Source organism: Fibroporia radiculosa (genome assembly GCF_000313525.1).
Source record: "Fibroporia radiculosa TFFH 294 genomic supercontigs, scaffold1147, whole genome shotgun sequence".
NCBI lineage: Eukaryota > Fungi > Basidiomycota > Agaricomycetes > Polyporales > Fibroporiaceae > Fibroporia > Fibroporia radiculosa.
In genome coordinates, this window is record NW_012133268.1 from 125858 (window position 1) to 147604 (window position 21747).

At 50.6% G+C, this 21747-nt stretch overlaps 4 protein-coding genes across 4 annotated transcripts; 3 read left to right on the forward strand and 1 right to left on the reverse strand.

The window, feature by feature from the left end:
* Positions 1 to 317: 317 nt before the first annotated feature.
* On the forward strand, positions 318 to 3905 carry FIBRA_02252 (uncharacterized protein; the record flags this gene model as incomplete). Its single annotated transcript, XM_012324117.1, has 10 exons — positions 318 to 428; positions 484 to 541; positions 590 to 637; positions 892 to 967; positions 1017 to 1032; positions 1094 to 1100; positions 1157 to 1166; positions 1224 to 1374; positions 1428 to 1461; positions 1519 to 3905. 10 exons carry the CDS (start codon positions 318 to 320, stop codon positions 3903 to 3905), a joined length of 2898 nt encoding a protein of 965 aa, XP_012179507.1.
* Positions 3906 to 6588: 2683 nt separating this feature from the next.
* On the forward strand, positions 6589 to 9680 carry FIBRA_02253 (uncharacterized protein; the record flags this gene model as incomplete). Its single annotated transcript, XM_012324118.1, has 15 exons — positions 6589 to 6673; positions 6739 to 6801; positions 6854 to 7023; positions 7077 to 7238; positions 7297 to 7383; positions 7443 to 7778; positions 7830 to 8274; positions 8326 to 8412; positions 8460 to 8523; positions 8575 to 8718; positions 8770 to 8899; positions 8955 to 9043; positions 9106 to 9338; positions 9410 to 9596; positions 9665 to 9680. 15 exons carry the CDS (start codon positions 6589 to 6591, stop codon positions 9678 to 9680), a joined length of 2298 nt encoding a protein of 765 aa, XP_012179508.1.
* A 2030-nt stretch (positions 9681 to 11710) lies between these two features.
* Positions 11711 to 12545, reverse strand: FIBRA_02254 (uncharacterized protein; the record flags this gene model as incomplete). Its single annotated transcript, XM_012324119.1, has 6 exons — positions 11711 to 11872; positions 11930 to 12009; positions 12063 to 12138; positions 12199 to 12354; positions 12411 to 12423; positions 12490 to 12545. 6 exons carry the CDS (start codon positions 12543 to 12545, stop codon positions 11711 to 11713), a joined length of 543 nt encoding a protein of 180 aa, XP_012179509.1.
* Positions 12546 to 17712: 5167 nt separating this feature from the next.
* Positions 17713 to 21513, forward strand: FIBRA_02255 (uncharacterized protein; the record flags this gene model as incomplete). The annotated part of the gene is made up of 3 exons (XM_012324120.1): positions 17713 to 19326; positions 19385 to 19720; positions 19780 to 21513. 3 exons carry the CDS (start codon positions 17713 to 17715, stop codon positions 21511 to 21513), a joined length of 3684 nt encoding a protein of 1227 aa, XP_012179510.1.
* Positions 21514 to 21747: the final 234 nt, after the last annotated feature.

The window sequence follows — 21747 nt, forward strand, 5'->3', positions numbered from 1 at the left end:
CTGAGGGAGTGATTTTGATGTAAAGATCGGAGCCCCGGTCTCAAGTAAACCGGTGAGTTCTCGGTCCAAGCAGTCCAGGGCACCAGCTGCAGAGTTCGCCTTAAGTTGATCGGAGAACGCGACTCGCGTCGTGGAAAGCGCCTGGGCGCCATAGGCGGGGTTCGAAAGCGCGTCACTCACGTGCCAGCTGGGCAGCAAGCTCGCCCCTAATGGCATAAGGCTCCTCAGATGAGATCGGTTTTGTCACCCTTTGTCCCTTATCGTTTCAGTGCCCTACCACTGGTCTTTGGGCCTAATTTACGCCTGTCAGGGGCTCTATGTCTTTATCTGATTTTGACTCGGACTTGACGGAACTATCTTCCGAAGAAGAAGAATATATTCCTGCCCCGACGAGAAGAAAAAAGAATGCAACCAACAAGGAATACAAGGTGAATCTGGACGCCGGTTATTTCTGAATATAACGGAGACTCATTTTGACTTTAGATCCAGAACGCGCTGAGACCTCCCAGGACGACGCAATATACTGCTAAAAGTCTATACGGTGAGTCGATGTTTGGATGGCACGGCTGTTCCTAACATCACCGAGAAGATCAAATTGTGGACAATGCGATTATACTCGATCCCGAGTATCAACGAGGTATGTGGCCACTTTTGCTCACTCAGTTACTTCATTGCCATGAAGTGTGGCTGACCGGATTTTTTTAAACTATTCTGCGTCTATGTTTCGCAGATGTTGTTTGGCCCGAGACGAAACAGAGTGGTCTTATTGACTCTATACTGAGAAACTACTATATACCTCCAGTCATATTCGGTAAAACCTCACGCTGATATCTTGGACCGCACACTGATCCTATGATCGACGCGCTGTGGTCCATCAATAACTCTATTCAGCCGTAACCGCTCAAGATGACGGCACTGAGACGCGCACATGTATTGACGGCAAGCAGCGCCTGACATCGATTCAAAGGTATGCATCGCGGCTTGAGTTTAGCCGTGTCTAACTACATTCCCTATAGGTTTATGGATGGGCTAGTGAGTGACGGTTCACAATTTGTGCCGCCGAATGAGCTTATTTTCTTTTCGTATGAATTAGATTTGTCGTGAGTGTCGCCTTTTGCCTGCATCGACGATCATTCATCCTCTCGTTCCGATACAGATAAGGACTCGTGAGTCAGGTCGTTCTTTTCACTCTACCTACCCAGCTTAGTCACTATGGCTGATAGTCAAACGAACAAACGCTATTGGTATCGAGACGGTCCGGGGTCGAAGCGGATGATCCTTCCCAAACAATATATGCAGGCATTTGCTAACAAGCAGATTACTTGTGTCGAGTACGACTGCTTAACCGGTGACCAAGAGAGGGAGATCTTTCAGGTATTGTTTTTCATGAAACTTTGCGAGCACTTATTGACGGTCGCTTTATACAGCGGGTTCAATTAGGTGTTGCACTCACCCCTGCAGGTTTGAGATTGTCTTAAAACATTTCACATATTGTCTGGTCTTATCCCTTTTCACTAGAACGAATGCAGGCGCTTACGGGCGAGCGTGCAACTCTCATACGCGAAGTGCAATCAAATATCCTCGGAGAGGAAGGTTTCGGCGATAACTTGGACTGGGGACGTGCCCGCGGTCGCGATTTCCAGTGTTTAGCATCTATAGTTTACCTCATGGACCATCACCCTAACACCACATTTCCTGGCGCGGCGCAATTGGAGAAATGGTTACAGCTTGCAAGTCGTCTGACAGCGACATTTAGAAATGAAGTGACGGAAACATTCAAGATTTTCGTTGCGCTGGTCAAGGACAAGCGTTTCAACGCGGCTTTCCAGAAACCAACTCGAGTTTCCCCCATTGAGTTCACCATGACAGGGATTCTCATCTATCTCAATCGTACGAAACTGTCTATGACGCAGCTTTCCTCTGCGATCTGGAAGATGAGGGCGGATGTACGGGCGAAATATGTCGACATTCGTGCCAACACCAAAGTCACCAAAACTATGTTCGCTTTCATCTCGAAGGGGCTCAAATTGGCCGATTTAAAAAGTGACGGCAAAGGCGATGTTCTGGCCTCGGTTGCTATCAATGCTCCTCCGGAGGTGCAGAAGAAGAATCAGAAGAGGAAGAGGATCGAGAGTGACCCTGAAGACAATGAAGATGAAGTACAGAGAAAACCTCTCCCTCCCAAGGCATCCACCTCCAAGTCAGCTCCCACTAAAGCGCCTGTAACAACGAAGAACCGTCAAGTTACACAAACGAAGGTTACCAAGACTCCCAAGTCTACTACCTCCAAAACTGTTACCAATGGCAAAAGTGCGACTCAGGCGTCCGCGACCCCCATATCTACGAAGCCAATCAAACGCATATCTTCGTCCTCAGAGGTGACAACTCCAACGCAACCCTCTGGTCCGGCTCTGTCGACTACTGTCCCGGCGGTAACTTCCTCGACTCCATCGGGATCAGGTACAATCAATGAAAGGCAAGACTCTTCATCCTCGAATCCACAAACGCCGCTCCCATTAGCCTTGCCTCGAAGATCCCCCCTAAGTTTGTCACAAACCAGTGGTGATGTAACCAAGAAAGATCTAAGACCTGTCAAGTCCGAACCAGAGCCGACAACATTGTTGAGTGGCGGCACCCCTGGGTTAGGACAATTTTCCACTTCCCATGCAATTGACCGCCTCGCTGCTGTTCGTTTAGCTAAGGCAAACGCAGCCAGTGGAGGGTCGATGTCTTGGCTCATAGACAATAGACCAGCTGTTATTTCCTCTACCCAGCTGCCACCAGATATACTCACCGATACTGCCACGATGATCAAACGAGAACCGACTCAATTGAATCCCTTGGAAACATGCTCAATCCCGGCTCAGCCAGCAGCAATGCAGATAGTGTCACCGTTTATGACTGCTTTGCAGCAGATAGACCGCGACTCAATAGAGAAATTACTAGCTCTTCATGGTATTGGACAGTTCGCTCAGCCTGCGCAGCCTCTCATTCAGAATTTCGAACAATCTCCTGAGCAACCTGCTGCCCAATCCAGTCTGACAAGGGCGCAGGTACCGGTATCGGCTGCTTCCCTTCCGACTGTGCAAGAATCACCATCATCAACTCAACCCCTTGCAAATGCTCGGCCTTTGACGCTGACTTTGGATGAGCCGACTTCTGGTACTTCTTCGCAACTGCCTGCAGTCAGCGCTCCTGTATCTACTGCACTCTCCCCCGGTCCTTCAATGCATAGTCCATCTAGTTCCTCTGGTACATCTTCTGCAGTGCAGTCTCAGATACCCCAGGCCGGCGTCATTGTGCCAGCAAAACGATGGAGTGAAGGTCAGGCCATGAACGGTCAGGCACCTCATCTTCCCTCCAGCAATCATCAACCCCATGCTCCCGCTCTGTCACCGCCACCGCCAGTGACAAAGGACCCCCCAGTCGCACCTCGAAGTTTTCGTGGAGCTTATACTCAGCCGTCTCAGCCTTTACTGCCACCCCCGCCCCTGCCTTCTGCGCCTCCACCTCCGCCCAATGGGAGCATCCTGGCTCAGCCCATGTCACTAGGCTCTCCTGCGGAGCGGACGCGCGACCCTAGGCTCAACAGCAAGCCGTATAGCCCGCGGAGCTCTGGTAGCGCGAGCGGATGTAAGAGCGAGGACATGCAGGTGGACGCGATGGATGGCGACGGTGATTGGGATAGAGATAGGGACGGGGGCAGATATCGCGATGATCGTGGCCATGATTTGGACTGGGACCGGGTCAGGGACCGGAATCGGTGGCGCGATAGAGAGCGAGACATCTATGCTGGCTGGGAAAGAGGCGGGCCCCCTCGCGGTGACTATGGGAGGCGATATTCCAGTGATTGGTGGGACAGGGATCGCTATAGAAGCCGAGATTATCCCCGAGGGAGGTGGTAGCGTTGTGGGGAGTCCTTATGGTGAGTTTGCTGTCATGCGTCTGAGATGTTCTCACAGCTCTGTCTCCGAAGCATATGCTCACTACGTATGCTTCGCTATCCCGGCTTGTAGACTCACGATACTCGGTGCCCCATGCCGTACTCGACCACCTGCCTTGTGGCCCTTCCAGCCTTGCCTATTTATTCGTCATCCGTAAGAGAATTCGAATGTTGTACATTTCGTGTATCGGAGCTACTACGGAAGGTCCGCTTCTCATATCGACTGTTGGTTAGACTTGCTCGATAAATTGCTCCTGGTCGGCTCTATCTTTACACTTAGCAATGCGTATATTATTTAGATTCTCATAGTCTTACTTTATTTTCTTTGATTCGCTATTGGTTTACAGCCGGCTGTAGCTCTGCGTACAATCGAATCAGCACACTCAAAGATCCAGGTCTTGCTCCAGCTATGATTAATTCCAGTCTGGCGCGACATCCCGGGCAGATGAGGCCATGGACAGTTCAGTGTGCCGGGTCCTTGATGAACCTATCCAAAACAAATGAACGATAAATTACAGAACTACATCCATACAGCCTCGTATACATGGTACGGTCAATATCAACGCCGACTAATTTGTTCAATACGTAGTATCTCTCGGCCTTGTCTCCCAGCAGTCGACCATCAATGTGATCACATCACGCTCATAATATAAGCTCCGCTTCGAAGTGAGTACGATATCGCATACTGACTGTGGGTCGCAAATAATGTCCTCCAATGAAGACGGGCTTGTAGGTCGGACCCGATGGGTCTAGGTATATGCAGCAGCTATTGGATTAATATCGTCACCGCCATGGCGACACATGCTAGCGCAACATATGGCGAAAGACGCTCTCCTGGAACAGAACTGTCATATCTGGAGCAGCTCAGCATAAGAGAGTATCACATACCTATGCGGGCAGACATCCAGAACAGACCCAGAAATCTTCACATTTGTGAAGCATGATAGGATCGGTAAAGCATATAAGAATAGAGTGAGGAAAGGTGCATACCCTTCCTTGTTCCTATCGACGAGGCGGGGTGTGACGGCGCGCACGTATGTGCATGTACAGATCATGAGGAGAATGACGAGCAGGAGGGATTGGAAGTTAAACAGCGCCGACTGGGAATTTTAGTGAAAGACTGTCGCTCCGAAATATTGAGAGACGCACCATATTAGAATTGTACAGTCAGCGGTCGTTGAATGTTGCCCTAGCCTTTAGACGAAGGTGGGATGGCAGTATGAATGCGACGCGCGTGTTACATAAGCCAGAGATTAGATTAGATGAGCGAAAATCTCGAAACGTTCTCAGCGGTCTTGTGCCAGTCTCTTTAATTGGGCCTCCGTGTGCGGACTCTCACCGGCACCATTCGCTTCAATTGAACACATTGCTCAAGAACTATATTTTTCGGCGACAGCTACATTCGCACCATGCCTTCCGGAGACCAATGGCGACAAACATGTGCCAATATATGTACAAACTACACAACGCTTCTGAACGCCTGTGTCGTGTGCTGGTGGGTTAGAGCCATGTGGGCGAAGATTGAAACAATCATCGTCCATCTCTACCCAACTGCAAACCTACAAGTTCCTCTAAAGATCTCAGGTGCGTCCTTTCTGCTTGAAAAAGTAGCGGAACCGAAGTAGGGCGATAATGCGGACTGCTTCGTCTAAAATCCCAGCCACTTCTGTCAGTCTTTGATCTCCATCGAGCACCCAAGGGGAAACGTAACACGAATGCATCTAAATTGGCAATGTGTCGTACAGAGCACGTCCTATTCGTGTACGTGAGAGAACGCATTCGTTCGCGCGGCGGCGACCAGCCGTCGAGGTGACTGGTGTCCAAGAATGCCGTTCACTAGCGCCGCATCATGCCTGCCGACGCAAACCTACGTGCTAGGGAACTCTCAGTGCGCGCAAGCCATAAAACATTCTCCACAGCTAGGTTGTGTCTAGGCTCGCCTCATCAGGTAAAGGCCGCGCGGCCGGGAGGCCCCAGTCTCGAAGTGTTATCACCCTGGACCTCTGTTGTCGTTTTAAATGGCACTGACCCCACCGTGGTCTAGGCACAGAGATGTCAATCAGGATCCGTGGAATCATTCAGTACCTGTGGAACATAATTTCCCTCCTTCCACTGGCTCCTATACTCTGGCACTGATAGTTGCGGCATTAGAGGCGGTGCAGAGGTATGCCACTAGGGTCCTCGAGCCGGCTGGCTAAACGTAGACTCGGGCAACTGTACGAAATAAAGCGACACGTCTGTGTTATCGCAGGGTCGGATGCTGTGTGACGAGTTTGCTACTTAGCTTTATAGATAATCTTCCATTGCATCGTGGCTTGGCTCGTGTAGTGAGGACTTAACTCCTGTCTGGTCCCGCCCCTACAGTGCATCTCTGTGGATAAGGTCAAGGACATATCATTTTCGAATTGTCAAGGACAGGAACATGACATGAGCGGTGGTGATGGCAAGACTAAGGATAACGGCGGGAGAGACGGAGAGGATCACATAAGCAGACTTTTCCCGAAACGGATGATGGTGCCTCGGTCGTTAGCGCTTACTGATTCTCCGCACCACCCCCGGGCACCGCTCCTGCTCTTATCGGTGACCATATATACTCATCCTCATCTTCGTTCGTTCTGCTCTTTGCAACGGGCGCATGTCCCACCATGTCAGTCTTCATCCCTGAAGACAAGGAACTCAGCTCAGAAAGCTCACTGGAATTTGAGGAGAAGCTGGACGCGGAGAAACAATGTGCGTAGTGGTTCCTCATCTGCATTGTGCTCTGGCTTACGACCATATGTTCCACACATCCCCAGTTTTCGCGGTGCCCGTTGCAGAGTTTGACGATCCGAATTTTGACAGCGAGACGATATACTTTGGTGAGCAATTAATACTAGCCATGTATGCGCACGCGTCTGAATGTGCACCCAGAGGATGACTCTCCGTATCCCGAGGTTCGCTCCGCTGTCGCAAATACGGATGATCCCCTCATGCCCGTTTGCACATTCCGCGCATGGACCATTGGTCTTCTTTGGTCTATCATTATACCTGGTCTGAATCAGTTTTTCTTTTTCCGATATCCAAGCGTCGAAGTCACAGGCGTATGTAATTACCCATTGTCTAGCGTGTTGATTTGTCGCTGACACTGCGACAGATTGTGGCCCAACTACTGTCGTTTCCTGTGTGTCGATTATGGGACAGACTAGTACCGCAGGTCAAAATTTTTGGAGTCTCCCTCAACTCCGGTCCGTTCACGGTGAAGGAGCATGTGTTAATCACAGTTATGGCCACTGTGGGATACAACTCAGCATATGCCGTGCGTCGTGATCAACACTGTCGATTTTGATGTACAACCGTGTCTGATTGTTTTGCAGACTGATATCATTGCGGTGCAACGTGTATACTATAGTGAGGTCTGGAATTTCAGCTATCAGTGGATGATTGTCTTATCAACACAGCTTGTAAGTAAAACACTTCCCTACCTTCCAGTTGGTAGTTTTCTTGACGCCAACGGTTACAGATCGGTTTCTCAATTGGTGGCGTGTGCCGTCGATATCTAGTCCAGCCCCCATCCATGATATGGCCCGCCAGTCTGGTGACTTGTGCTCTATTTAATACACTGCACTCGCAACAATATGCGGGGATAGGTCAGCATGGCGGCATCTCGCGGGAGCGCTTTTTCGCCTACGCGTTCACCGCTGGAGTCTGCTGGTATTTCTTTCCTGGATATATCTTCCAAGCTCTCAGCTATTTCAGCTGGGTATGTTGGATTGCCCCGGACAACGTAGTTATAAATCAACTCTTTGGATACGAATCTGGCCTTGGTATGTCCCTGATTACCTTCGACTGGAGCCAGGTGCGATCGACATATGTTCGAAGGGATTAGCGCTTATAGTCTTGTGAACAGATCGCGTTTATTGGCTCTCCTCTTGCAACCCCATGGTGGGCGGAGGCCAACGTGGCCGCAGGCTTTGTTTTCTTCTTTTGGTTCCTCACACCCGTGCTCTACTATGCAAATGTGTGGTACGCACAGTATATGCCCATTTCCTCGCGTGATTCCTTCGACAACACGGGAAACTCATACAATGTTTCGCGGATTATCAACCCTGATGTCACACTCAACATCTCGATGTACGAGAATTACTCCCCACTTTTCCTCTCGACCACATGGGCTGTGGCGTACGGTCTCTCGTTTGCCTCTATCACGTCGACAATTGTACACACAATTCTGTATTTCCGTAGACAGATCTGGGTCCAGTCTCGCCGCTCGTTATCCGAACAGCCGGATATCCACGCCCGTTTGATGAATCAGTACCCACAGGTCCCGGACTGGTGGTATGGTGCAATACTTGGTAAATCTTAAAATCGTCTCTTCATCTTTACATGCACTGACCGAAGATCAGTTACCATGTTTGCATTTGCTGTAGTATCAATAGAGGTCTGGGACACGCAATTTCCTGTGTGGGCCCTGATACTCGCCTTGGTCATCTGTGAGTTATATGCTGTGTACGAGTCTACCGCGGTTGACGATCAGTAGCTTTTGCATACACTATACCGTGTGGTATGATACAGGCTATCACAAATCAGCAAATAGGACTCAAGTCAGTATATTGTACGCCTGTCGTTGAACATACTTATCAACTCACAAACAGCGTCATCACGGAGCTCATCATCGGATATGCATTGCCCGGCCGCCCGCTGGCGATGATGATGTTTAAGACATGGGGCTTTATAACAATGTATCAGGCGCTACAGTTCGCCTCGGACATGAAGCTTGGCCATTACATGAAGATTCCGTGAGTATCGTCTGCGTTCTTCTGCTGATATACTCAGTCGATCTCCCCTAGACATCGACCCATGTTTTGGGCTCAAATCATTGCTACTGTAGTTGCAGGAACAGTGCAGCTTGGCGTTCAGTCTTGGATGTTCAGCAATATCCCAGATATGTGCCAACCGACGCAGAAGGATAGTTTCACAGTGAGTGTATAATCATATTGGCATGGGTCCGGCCATGAATTTGTTCGTTTCTCAGTGCCCTTCGACTCAAGTTTTTGGCGCCGCGTCAATAATATGGGGCGTTATAGGCCCTGCACGCCAATTTTCCGAAGGTCAAATATACAAGTGGGTATTCAGGCTATTTTTGCATAAATTACTTTAATCTCATCTTCACTTTTTATACACAGCGGGCTCCTGTATTTCTTTCTCATTGGGGCAATTTGTCCGCTTATATCGTACCTGATATCTCTGAGGTGGCCCAATTCCATTTGCAAATATATCAACTTTCCCGTCATCTTCAATGGCACCTCACTCATCCCACAAGCCATTGCCATCAACTATGTGCCGTGGGCTATTGTTGGGTTCCTGTTCAACTATGTCATCCGTCGGCGACATTTTTCATGGTGGACGAAGTACAATTGTGAGCGCAAAATTCGCGCTACTGATTCCCTTACTGATTCCCATCGACCGGTGTACTCATTTTGCGCTTAGATATTCTTTCTGCTGCGATGGATTCCGGCGTCGCAGTGTCTATACTCCTCATCTACTTCTGCCTACAGTTCCCCGCGAATGGCACGATCGGGCAAAATACAATACAACAATGGTGGGGTAATAATGTGTTTAAGAACACGTCAGATTACAAGGGAGAGTCTTTGCTCAGGGTCGATGGGCCGTTTGGGTATGTTCACCACCCTCTGGATCATGCTCTGATGTTCCGCATCGCGTGCTGACGGATTAACTATGTAGGCCGAAGCATTGGTAGAGACAATAATTTAAGAAGGGAGTATCTACATAGCTTATTTTTACCGCATGCGCGGATGTTATTTGTGCTTGCATACCTTAATGTGTCATTAGATATAGCTGTTGTACTGGTCCGTTCGCTTGGACTGGCCAAGTGGGATGATGGCTAATGTATTTGTATCAAACACCGTCCACTCAATCTACGTGACTATCTTCTGTTGTGGTTTGCGGGCGGGTGGGGCCGGTTGCCATGCGGCCATTAATATGTATTCCTCTCATGCTTGTTACAGTATCTGCATGGTGTAGAGACGCAGCATTGGTCATTGGTATGCATACTCAGGCTACTGATGCTTCCAATGCAGCTCTCCGCATACAGCTGCGCTCTCACGCCAAATGCTCAGTGCTGCGGCTCAGAACCGAAGTCCATCGATACACGTGTGGTCTTGGCTGTGCAGGCCAAGCGCCAACAAGGTGAATTTGAAGGATGTTATTACTTCTGGTATTTTCTACGAAGTACCTGTGGGCAATGTGTTGGACAGCCGAGGTGAGCACTGTTCCGCGATGTATAAAGTCTAGACGCCTTTTCCATCGGTTTCTTTGTAAGTGGCCTGCATGCTGACATCAGCTAGGTGGCGGCGTACACTGGGTTCTAAGATGTATCCTTGCGGTCCCCCTTGTTCTGCAGAGGCTCAACCATATGGACCTTTCGGTCTCCAAAATCCCACCAACAAAGGAGGTCATATGGTTCAGTCGACCAATGCGGTCAGTGGTCATGACATTGGGATGGAAAGCGTTGACTGGCATCGCGCTACGCAAGGCTATCTCCACTGGCGTGAATGTTAAATTCTACTCCGCAGCATCCCATCAAGGATGCAACCCTATGTTCGGAGTTGTTCAGGGATGATCTCCCATCTCCTTAACATCGCCTTGTATACGCCTAGAACCGAGACCTACAGAATCCGTTGGGGTCTTATACGCCCCGATAGATGCCGCGATTAGGCGGCTTTCTACAGGCTGCCAAGTCTTGCAGCACTGCGCCTTTTCTTCTGGACCTAGAGATCAAGTATCGTTGGACTGCCGTCATATTCGAAACTATCAAGGTTTGGTGGTCTATCAAAGCGCGCAGAAAGCGTCTAGTCAACCGCCGTTCTCCCCGACCTGCTGCAACATCTGGATGTGGGTGTCCATCTGCCAGTACTTTGGTAGAATGTAATACAAATGGGCTGACCGAGCGGGGAACGTCACCATGAGAGTTTGCTATCAGAGCTCAACATCTTATACCGTAAGGATACGGCTTCACGCTCTTGCGCGCCGGGCTTATCTGACGCCTCCAGGGCTGCACAGATGTTTCGAGCGCTCAGAATGGCAGTATTTTGCACACGCTATCTTCACGCTATGCGACGCTCACGATGACCGGATGACCCAATAATCACACCTTCGCCAAATTAGCGGAAAGACACAAGCTCGATGTTCAAGCAGAGAAGTCCTTCGCAGGTAGTTCTGCCGTCAGGCTGGAGCAGAAGGCTTGACTTTTGACACGGTATGACACTAGCGGTGCGAGTGGTGATTATCGATGCACGGAAGGACGCGCGCAATTGCCAGATGCGTGGGGTGGTGGCCGAGGTTTTGGGCCGCCTGGCCAGAACAGTTCTGTGCATGACGGGTCGATTATCAGGTCTATATGACTCTCGCGCATCTATGCGCGGGAGTACTCGTACAACATACGTTTGAGATGATCCGGCGTTTGAGACGATGCGAAATCTCGGAGGCCCGGAGAAACGACCCTCCCAATGTCTGCGAGCGGCGTGTCCGTGAGCAATGGAGCGGACAACGGCCCCAATACGACAAGCTATTGTTGTACGAGGGATGATGCTAAAAACAACTCACCTACCCGAAGCTTGGAGGCGGGGAAACTGCAACATGCTTCGGGAAACCATCAACTAAGAGTGAAGAATCTGACAAGCGCTAACATATGTATTTTCGTATGCCAGACACAAAGTTTTGGAGAGTCGATGTAGATGCTCAAGCAACCATACAGCAGCTGAAAGACCATCATACTACACCCGACGAGGTGATAGTCACTTTCTGCTTCGGCCGGCCCGAATCAGTGCCCACAGCCTCTATCTTTTTCACGATGTCCATGCCCTCCACGACTTCGCCGAACACGACGTGTTTGCCGTCTAGCCAAGACGTCACGACTGTCGTAACGAAGAACTGTACGCGAGTTGGTGGGAATTAACAGTGACTCGTGGAGATTAGATATGAACACACCTGTGAGCCGTTCGTATTGGGGCCTGCGTTCGCCATCGAAAGCAAGCCAGGCTTGACGTGCCGAAGCTTGAAGTTCTCGTCTATGTGTACTCGGTCAGCATACGGGTGCGTTGAATGTGATACCCAGACTTACCTGCAAACTTCTCACCGTATATTGATTTGCCACCAGTGCCGTTATGCCGTGTAAAGTCACCGCCTTGCAGCATGAACTGTCAAAAGAAGCTTGTCAGATGTACAGCGCGTGAAGATGTTATGAAAGGTTCGCGGACATTGGGGATGATTCTATGAAAATGACTTCCAGAGTATCCGAAGCCGTGCTGGCCGGTAGCAAGCTCGCGGAAGTTCCTCGCGGTCTTGGGTACGGCCTCGTCGAAAAGCTTGAACACTATCCTTCCCGTAGGCTTGGAATCAATTGCAACATCGAACTTCATAGATACATCAGTCTCGCAATTTCGAGGTTCTCGAAAGATACTAGACTCACGAATACGTTAGACCTGTTCACGTCCGTGAGCGAGATTTTAGCTATGACGGACCCCTTTACAAGATTTACGGGACTTTACATGGATATATTGGACGAAGAGGCTGAAGTCGCGAAACGGCGAAAGAATGAAGCCATAGCGGTGAACAGAACGGTGGATGTTAGTGACGAGGAGTCGGAAAGGCCAGGACATTGAGGCGCCCATAGTCAATACTCACTCACGTGACAATATATACAACCAAGACTGAACTCGTGAAGTTTGAAGAGAATAGACGGACAGTTGGACTGGTGCAGCCACCGGCGGAGGTTAGCTAGGCTCTCTCTCTTCAGCAGCTCTTTATACGCCTGCGGTGTTCGATTGTTGTCCCCCGAACACACTATCGCGATCTCCACCCGGAAGCTCTTGCTTGATGATCACGGCACACGAATGGGCAAATTAGATGACATGCTGCAGCTCTTAGGAGTAATTGCAGTGAATTCCGGGAAACAACAAGGGTAGCTTCTGTGTAGGAGCAGACGCTCTGGGCCGGCCGGCGAGAGCGAACATAGGCTACAGCATAACACCCCCGTCCCACGTGCATCAACACGATCCACCGCCAGCGACTGTCGCAGCCCTCCTCGATGACTAGATGGACACGGCCAAGTCGCCAAGGGAGCGGGACGTCGAGATCCGCTCATAGATTTGAGGGCCAAATGGCAGGCGTGACAGAACGCTCGGAATCTAGGAAGGAGAAGGGTCCTTCCGCCCCCGGCCATGTCCCGGCAGCTATATACTTAGCATGTTCATCGTCCAAAGGATGCAGCCTAGACCACCCGCTCGACCGGCCCTACGCGAAAGACGTGGAATGTAGAATGTCCTTTATGGTCCGATCGAGGGGTAACAGGCTGCTGGTCAATCTCCTCTGGTCTTCGTGGATGCCTCCTTCGAACTGATAGCACTGGTCTCGCTTATTGGGCAACACGTTGTATTCGGAGTACGCTTTGCACAAGCCATCAGGATCATTATAGTGAAAGGGGCAGCCTGATCTTGTTGGCGCTGCTTTGTACTTTGTATCCGCTGCAACGAATTCTGCAGGTTCCATAGCAGTCAACATCATTCAGATGAATGTCCACAACGTACCTCGAGCGCCTTCGCTGCCTACACACTTAGGGAATCTGGCTATCATTGGCCAATCAAGGACGGCACATCTGTTACGGAGGACTGGAGTGAGACTCCGACGCAGTCTCAACTCGATATCACTGCATCATGACCGGCCGCAGCTCGGCTAGTGCAAGGAGCGCGAGCGCGTGCCGTAGTATGTCAAGAATTATGACTTGCATGTAGCTGAGCTAAGTTTAGTAAACAGCATAATCGGGGGAGTAGTCAGATTTGACATCCTGCGAGGAGGTAAAGTCTTGAAAAAGTGGTGTCAAATATGTTGAGCCAGTGTTCCCAATCACCAATAGTAGTAGCTCGCTACGAGATCGCATCTTTTTGGGCATTGCATAGAGCATTTGTGACGCTAAGTGTCCGTAGTATTATTGTCTCAGGAAACCAAGCCCACTAATTCGTCTGCAATGAGACAGGCAGAGGATATTCATACAGAGATGCTATCTATAGCCAGCAGCGTGACCTTCGAGCGATGTGATCGATTTCCATAAGATGAGCCTTTTGAAATCGAATGGGGGAGACTTACTGGATGACCGTCCTGGATGCCGGATCCCGATATAACAAAGATGATACATCGATTGCCCAAGTGGCGGCAGACTCGCAGACCCTTTTGAGCGTCCCATGGGGGTCGACTATCGCATTGACATTCTGGAAAAATATATTAAATACATTCCTTGAAATGCCACGCTAGTGTAAGCCACAAAACTTAGATTAGCACTTCACTTTAAGCCGTGAGTTGGCTTGGGTTCGGGAATTGCCCGGAAGCCGAGTCCATGCCGTGTGAGCACTAACGCTGGTGCTACCGTGGTAGTGGCAGTTGGCCGCTACATAATACATTCATGCCGCGAACAGATATCACTGCTCGAGGTATGACGCTGATGTGACGAGGCCAACCTATACAAGTCAAACGACTCACTAAAAATGCTTCTCCGTCGGAGTCCATTCTGTGTCTTTAGCCGCAGGCCACTCGGCAGCAGACTACGGCAGGATCTTGTCCAGGTAGGTAGACCTGAGATTCAGAGACTTCAAGGTGTCATGCCGGGCCAGCCGGCCGAGGGTTCTACCGCGGAAGCCAGCCGATTATTCTCCTATAGCATGCACATTCGTTCGAATTCTTGCTAGTCTTCCTGATCTCATATACACACAGGCTTTGTCCCCTTAGGTAATTCATTTGGCTCGTCGAGAGGGTGCCAAGTTACGCCTGGTCTGGTCTGGTTTGGTCATCGGGTTTTGAATATAGACTCGTGATCACTGGGAAGTCAGAGTTTGACCACACCCGCATCCGCACTGAGGCAAGAGGGATGGAAGATTACGTCGCAGAATATAATCAGGTGTGTGGTTCCCAAGACGTCGGAGCTTCGTAGCAGTCGGAGAGTGTGTAACGAACCATAATATCGGACTGCCGCGGACAGCAAAGAAGCGCCGGCATTGAAGACTGAAGAATGGTTCCAGCAAGAACAGAGAGCTAAGTGGTACCGGCCACGACTATCCAGATGGGCGGTTCAATTCTATTGTCAATTCACTTTCTGCGCTTGCATTGCAGCAGATAATGATGGTGCTAAACTGTCCATGATAGCTAGCTGAGGTTGACTGAGAGCTGAAGTGCCATTAGTTTGCAATGCACTTCCACCAGCGATTCGATTACTGGGCCCAGAATATTCTCAGAGTAGTCGGTAGCGCAAGTGGCAAGACTAGTATAGGTGAGAAAGGGCCCGGCGATCCTGAATATAACCCAATGGTCCCAGGTGGACACAGACGCGACCCGAGTGAGGTTTTAGAAGTGATACCTTCGGCGGCAAGACATGGTGATATGTTGGTGTTAGAACTTTCATATATATCCTTGTCGCTGCATCAACTGCATGTCATGTATAAATCGGCACCAAACCTACAGCCTGAGGAAGGAGGGGAGGAATGAAATTTGAGTCACAGGAAGGGCCATCACGCACTGCATCGAGAACAGGATAGTGTTCGGGACTGACAGTTAAAAATTCCAGATCGCTTGGTAGCGAGTCCATTTGAATACACCGGTGCAAGGTTGTATAATCCTGAGAAGTCCACAGAACATCATGTGGCTCAGTACATTTGCATGTCCCTAAACAGCTTGCCAGCTTCTCAACGGAATGCTGATATCGGCTCAGCAACCACACTCCTCATTTTGTGAGTACATTTTGTGAGAAATGAGTAGTGCTCTGTTGGAAAGAAAAGGGTCAGCCCACTAGACTGAGACTTCCAATACCGTGGTCAATGATGACTTACCCACACAGCTTCACGGAGAGCATCTGACTGGTGACAGTCGTACACGAAGCAAGTCGGGCTCAAAGCTGGACCATACAAGTATATACATGTACTCGCGATGAAAGTATATTGCACTCGCACACAGGATTTGAGGAATTTGCAGACGAGACACGTACTATATGTCGCGGTTACCTCACTCGGAGCGGACTCGATCTAGCTTGGGTTCGGAAGAAACCTACAAATGAATCGAAATGCACCTTGTGGTTATCTTATGCCTATCAGCAAGCACGAAGTCCGCTTGACAGCCCCTGCGGCCATGCGGCCTTACCTGAGTACGAAGAATGTTCGGCTCAATGGTGGGATTTAATGTTTAATGTAAGTTCGAAAGTGAAGGCTGCTCTTCAGCTGAAGTGACTCATAACTGAAATATCAAATTGGTTCTGTATCACGTGCTCTGACGTTACCTGGTCACTGCGCTCGGACTGCGCAGTATACTTCGCTCTCCTGCCTTTCTGTTTGTCAAACCCAAAGACTGCAAGCTAGATTGTTTTACGAGTAAGTGACATTGTTGATCGGCATGCGTCGATCTTACTCAACAAATTTCAAGATCATGCTGCCATTTGTTGCGGTCACGTATTTGGCATTCGCATGCCTTCCGTCTACTTATGCCTATACCTGCTACCCTGATACGGAGTACGCTTGAGCTGCAAATATCTTATTTATTGCTGACGGGTGTTTCATTTCAGGACCGGCGGTGAACACTGTACTGGTCTATCCAACGGAGTGAGAATTGGTATAGGCATTGCTATCGGTAAGTCGCTAGATCCACCGAGAAAATCGCAGTTTTGTTGCTACCACGATCGCGGTAGTCTGTTTGGGATTGGTGTCCAGACCGATATTATGATGACAACGGTGATCATACTATCAGCCTTGCACAGACCGTGTATTTACCGCTTTATCTCCCCCATCAAATGTATATCGAGCTAGGGTGACGCAGCATAGTCATCGCGCGGATCGTGTCTTCTGTCTTGTCATGGAAAAAGCAGTATGGTGCTGTTAGTCTCGACTACTGCAGTGGATTCAATGATTGGCAGTGGTTTTGCAGTGTGATTAAGTGCGCAGATTATACTATATAATCAGCACTCGCTATTATATTTGAAGAGAGCTAACAAATCTTTGCAGCGGCAGCCGGCTTGCTGTTACTTATAGGGGCTGGGATAATGCGACAACGGCGTATTCGCAGGACGAATTTGATGTATATTACCCAGCCGTCGCAAGCATACCCCATGCAAGGTTCTCCCTACGGTGGACAGAACAATGGCCACCAGTCCCCCTACAATCCCTCCTACATGCTACCTCAGTACCCACAATACCCCCAACAGGCTCACGCCTATGACCCGCAGAGTGGCTTCGCTCCCGTACGTTGTGTCGGTATGGATCATGTTTCACGCTGAAAGAACTCATGTCTCGTTCGTTTTCAGCCTTACCAGCAGCCTCCCAAGTACGAGCCACCGCGCAGCCCCCCTCCCATCTCTGATAAGACTCGGCCTAATTATAATTGAGACCATCTTCCTCACAAACATTCCATTATGGGCTGTCGTCGTGTATCGTCATTTCATTGTAGTTGTTGCTGTTGTACTGCTCTCGTCATACCACATATATCGACTAATCATCGAGTTGTTCCACTTCCATACCTGAGAGATCGAATGGAATTCTGGTATAATCCAAGTGGCCTGAACGTGATCGTCCACGGTTGAATCGACACAACATCGGACAGGTTGTCTGGGAGACCAATGGGCCGAGTCGCGAACTTGGAGGCGTCAAGTGGGCGCCTCGCACTTTCCACTTCTCCCACTTCTCTCTTGGTCTTACTTACTTTCCGCTACCGCCCCGCGTCCTTTTCTTCACTCCCTTGACTTGATGCCCAGCATATTCTCTCGCTCACGAACGAATTCAACTCCCAAGAGACCAACCGACAGCCCATTTGACGAGTTTGGCCGAATTACCAGCAGAGGCTCCGCTCGGGGCCTCACAGCCTCGCCGCAATCAACGAGCAAGAAAGAGAAGAGAAAAGATTCAAAGGAAAAGTCCAGGTCGAAGGCATCGCCAACCGAGTACGATGTACCTGAGATTGCCATCCCCGACGGCACGTTCCTGCCGCTTAATTTCGACCCTCCACGAGTCGAAGTCACCGGGGAGTCCAACGAACCTCGGACGAGCAACAACGACTATGGACATTTGTCGTACGGACGGCATGTAGTACTTGGACTGGAGCAGGTCGCGCGGCTCGTGGATGTGGTGGGGAACGAGCTGGGCATGCGCGGGCTCACAACGCCATTCATATTCTCGACGCTTGCTCTAGATGTCTCCGCTAACGCGGTGAGGAGGCTGATTCAAGCATTTCTTAGGACGTGCAGCAAGCCATCGAACGAGGCCGACTGGCAGTGGCGGGAGGAGGCACGCCTGGCCGGCCCACACGAACTGGGGATGTGTCTTCGCTGGGGACTTGCACGAGTGGTGCGGATCATGGGCGGACAAGAGGTGCGCGGACTAGTTGCATACGAGAGCTACTTGGAGTGGCGGGATGCAGAGGCAGGTGCGTATGTTGTCGCTGAATCTCTGTATGCATTTAGACATAAATTCCTTACTGCCACAGCCCTGAATTATCCGGAGCGCCACTTTGCAGCACTAGTGGCACCCTTGCAGCCAATTTTGCGGTCGATTATTGTTGGGCTGCTGAGTCTGCTCACGCGATTCACAGCGCACTCAGCCTCGTCCGGACACACACCGCCCACGTTATCACCGTTGTTCGGCCCTCTGCTGTTCGGTCTCGGTCTCTCGACGCTGACTTTCCATCAAGCATACATGTACTACTTGCGCGCGACGACGGCCACAGAACATCTGATTCTGGCATTTATCCGGTGGCAGGACGCGTCGGGAGCAGGAGTCAGCGGAATACCTACACGACTTAAGGCGTGGATTCAGGGCTACCCTGCAACGCTACCCGAAGCGGGAAAATTTGATCGCAGGCCAGAACCACGGCGGGGTGCGCGAACAGTGCGGGTGATGAGCGTGCGGCGGAACGTGCGGATGTACTCGCCCGACCTGGTCAAATCTGCCGCGGCCTGGGCGCAAGGCCAACGTGGGGCGACAGCGAGCTCATCGATGGGGGGTCGTGCATTTGCAGGATCAAAGGAGTGGGAGCGAATTTCTCCCCCGACTCTCAAGCTCCCACCGCGGTACTCAGACGCATATAAGAAGCGTATGGACCTCCCACCAAACTTCCATCCTGACAGCGGGACGAGTTCGGCTTCCTCGACGATCAGTGCGCCATCGTTATCGTCGTCGGTGTCTACAGCCTCGTCTATCACAATTGACGAAAAGGAGCACGGTTTTTTGGGGACAAGGGCAGGCGAGGATCGGTTCAGAAGTCTGACGGATCTGAAATGGGGCGAGTTTGAGATCATGGGTTTTGGGGATCTGGGTGCTGATGAGAAGAAGCTGCAGTTCGATCTGACTGAGGGCGCGCGAGCGGTGAGTATGATATATTACCTTAGTCTGTGTCCCTAAATACTTTCTTTGTGGTGGCCAGGCACGCGCAGCGAAACGTTCGACACTCAGCTGGCAAGATTTCTCCTCTGCAGGTTTCTCGCGCTCCGATGCGCCACTAAATGCTACGCTGCAGTTTAGTACGCCTGTGACAAACACAGTGAATGCTTGGCCCCTCCACTCAGTAGAAATCCATCGCAAGCTCAAGAAGACGCAGAAATCTCTCCCTGTATTTGGATGGGATATTGAACCTGTGCTAGGTTCGGAAGAAGTGATCGAGGAAGCCTTCGTGGACGTATTTTGCGATCTGGTTTATGGTGGAGGATGGATGGATATCGAGAGATGTGAAGAAGTGGACCGGGATTGCAATTGGGCTCTGGTGAGCATTATTGTTCTTGTTTGCAATTTCCATGCTTGAATTATCTTCTTTCTGTTCAGATCGAGTTTAAGTCGCTACCCGTATCTAAAACAAATACGGTGTCAGGGACCACCGACCCGCGCACGTCAACCACATTGGTACTATTTGAAGAGTTCGTACCATTGGAATACAGGCAGCAACTCGCAACATCGGGAACACGCCGGCGCCGATTGCCCTCTCTATTCGGCACATCTTCAAAATCAAAGCAATGGAAACAGGCCCCCACGCTGAATGGCAGACCGTACGTCGTCGGACATGTTCCAATTAGTCCCTCATATCGTGAAGTGGAATTCGAGGGTCTTCTCCGCGACAACGGAAGTGCTACCAAAATCATATCACTTAACCAAGGTAGGCTGTCACCTTCACCAAGCAACCAAGCAACTCCAGGTCACTCCCAGCTTCCCATTCCCCCCGCCAATAATTCGCAGTTGTTGGCGCCCCCTGTACCCAAGCTGCGCCTTAATACTCAAACTCCTCCGCCAATCCCAAATCGTGCCAAACACCGAGAGGAGACAGCGTCACCTTCTCCAATGCACAGGAGACATTCGCGCTTCCGACTGCCAACAGGGCTGCCAGTAAGTCCAGGCAGCTCGCGGAGGCTACCGTTTCCACCTGCTGAGTACGAGTCTGTGGACTTTGATGCGCGCCTTGCTAGCTTCTCGGATGACGAGCTTAATATTGGACTTGACAAGCACCATCGTCGACGGTCCAAGGATGACGCATGGGTCGATATCTTAGTGGCGAACAATAACCGCCGCATGCAAAGTCAAGAAGTAGATATGAGGAACGGTCACAAGCTTCGGAGTCGCCGTTCTGACCCTGAACTAGCGAGCCAAGAGGTTTCGGAGGTGTTGGCGGCGATGCGCGGACAAACACCATCGGACGAGGAGGACGAGGGCATGGAACCTGTAGATGGACCAAGTGACTTTGGGAGAGAAACTGAAGATGACAGCCGAACCATTGAAGAATCCATACTCGAACGGGGTCATGCATCGGTGCCGGAGCGGGATTCCGCTTTGTATGGTGGCGACGATGAGGACGACGAGCCTGTAGTAATGCCCACCCGCACGAAACGCTTGGGTTATTTCGACATGCATCCTGATCGCAGACCAAAGAATGATAGTGATCAGCCACAGATTCGTCTTGAGCGGACATCAATGGACAGCGACGCTTTCTCCCAAGATGACAGAATGGACGCTCCTTCGTCCAGTTCTACGCCGCGTATAGATGATATCTCATCGACATTTCCTTCCGACGCCGATGGCGATTCTCAAGTGACACCGAGTGCCTCCCAGGTCGATCTCAGCGATGCCTCGAACCCAGGGGAGGTGAGACGATTTGCCCTTGGTGGAGCTGCCAGTGCTTCCTCTGCAAATATCCAATCACAGCCTACTGAGAACCAATCACTTCTTCCTCCGGCATCGAGCTCCAGCTCACTGAAGCCGACTGCCAGTAGAACTGCTTCGCTGATTGAAATGTACCGCGAGCGCGAGCGTAGCGCCACTGCTCCTGGTCCGGCTAGTGCTTCTCGGCTTCCCGTACGCTCGGCTTCCCTCCAACCTCCTGGATCAGTGCCGCTCGCGCTTAGACCCGGCGTACAGCCTGCAGCTACTCCCGAGATTACTGATACGGAGCCCGAGGAATCGGACATCGACCCGGAGCTTGTTTTGAATCCTCCTGAGCCCAACCTGCCGATTCGCTACATCCACGGTGCGCCCCTCCATAATGTACTGGAAGAGGAGGAAGAGGACTAAAGCATTCCTCACTTGCCGCGACGTCTGTTTTGTTGTTTTTGTTCTTGTCTGCCTTGCATCGCCGCCTGGTGGCCGCATTTTCTCTCGTTTTATCACTTGATGCCTGTATGACATGAGGGCAGGCTACCACACATTCATTGGTGATCCGGACTGCTCTCGTACCTAAATATTTAGTTTTCGTCTGTGCTCAGTATATGCGGTCGGCATTGAACCTGCGATGTCTCTATGAAGAAT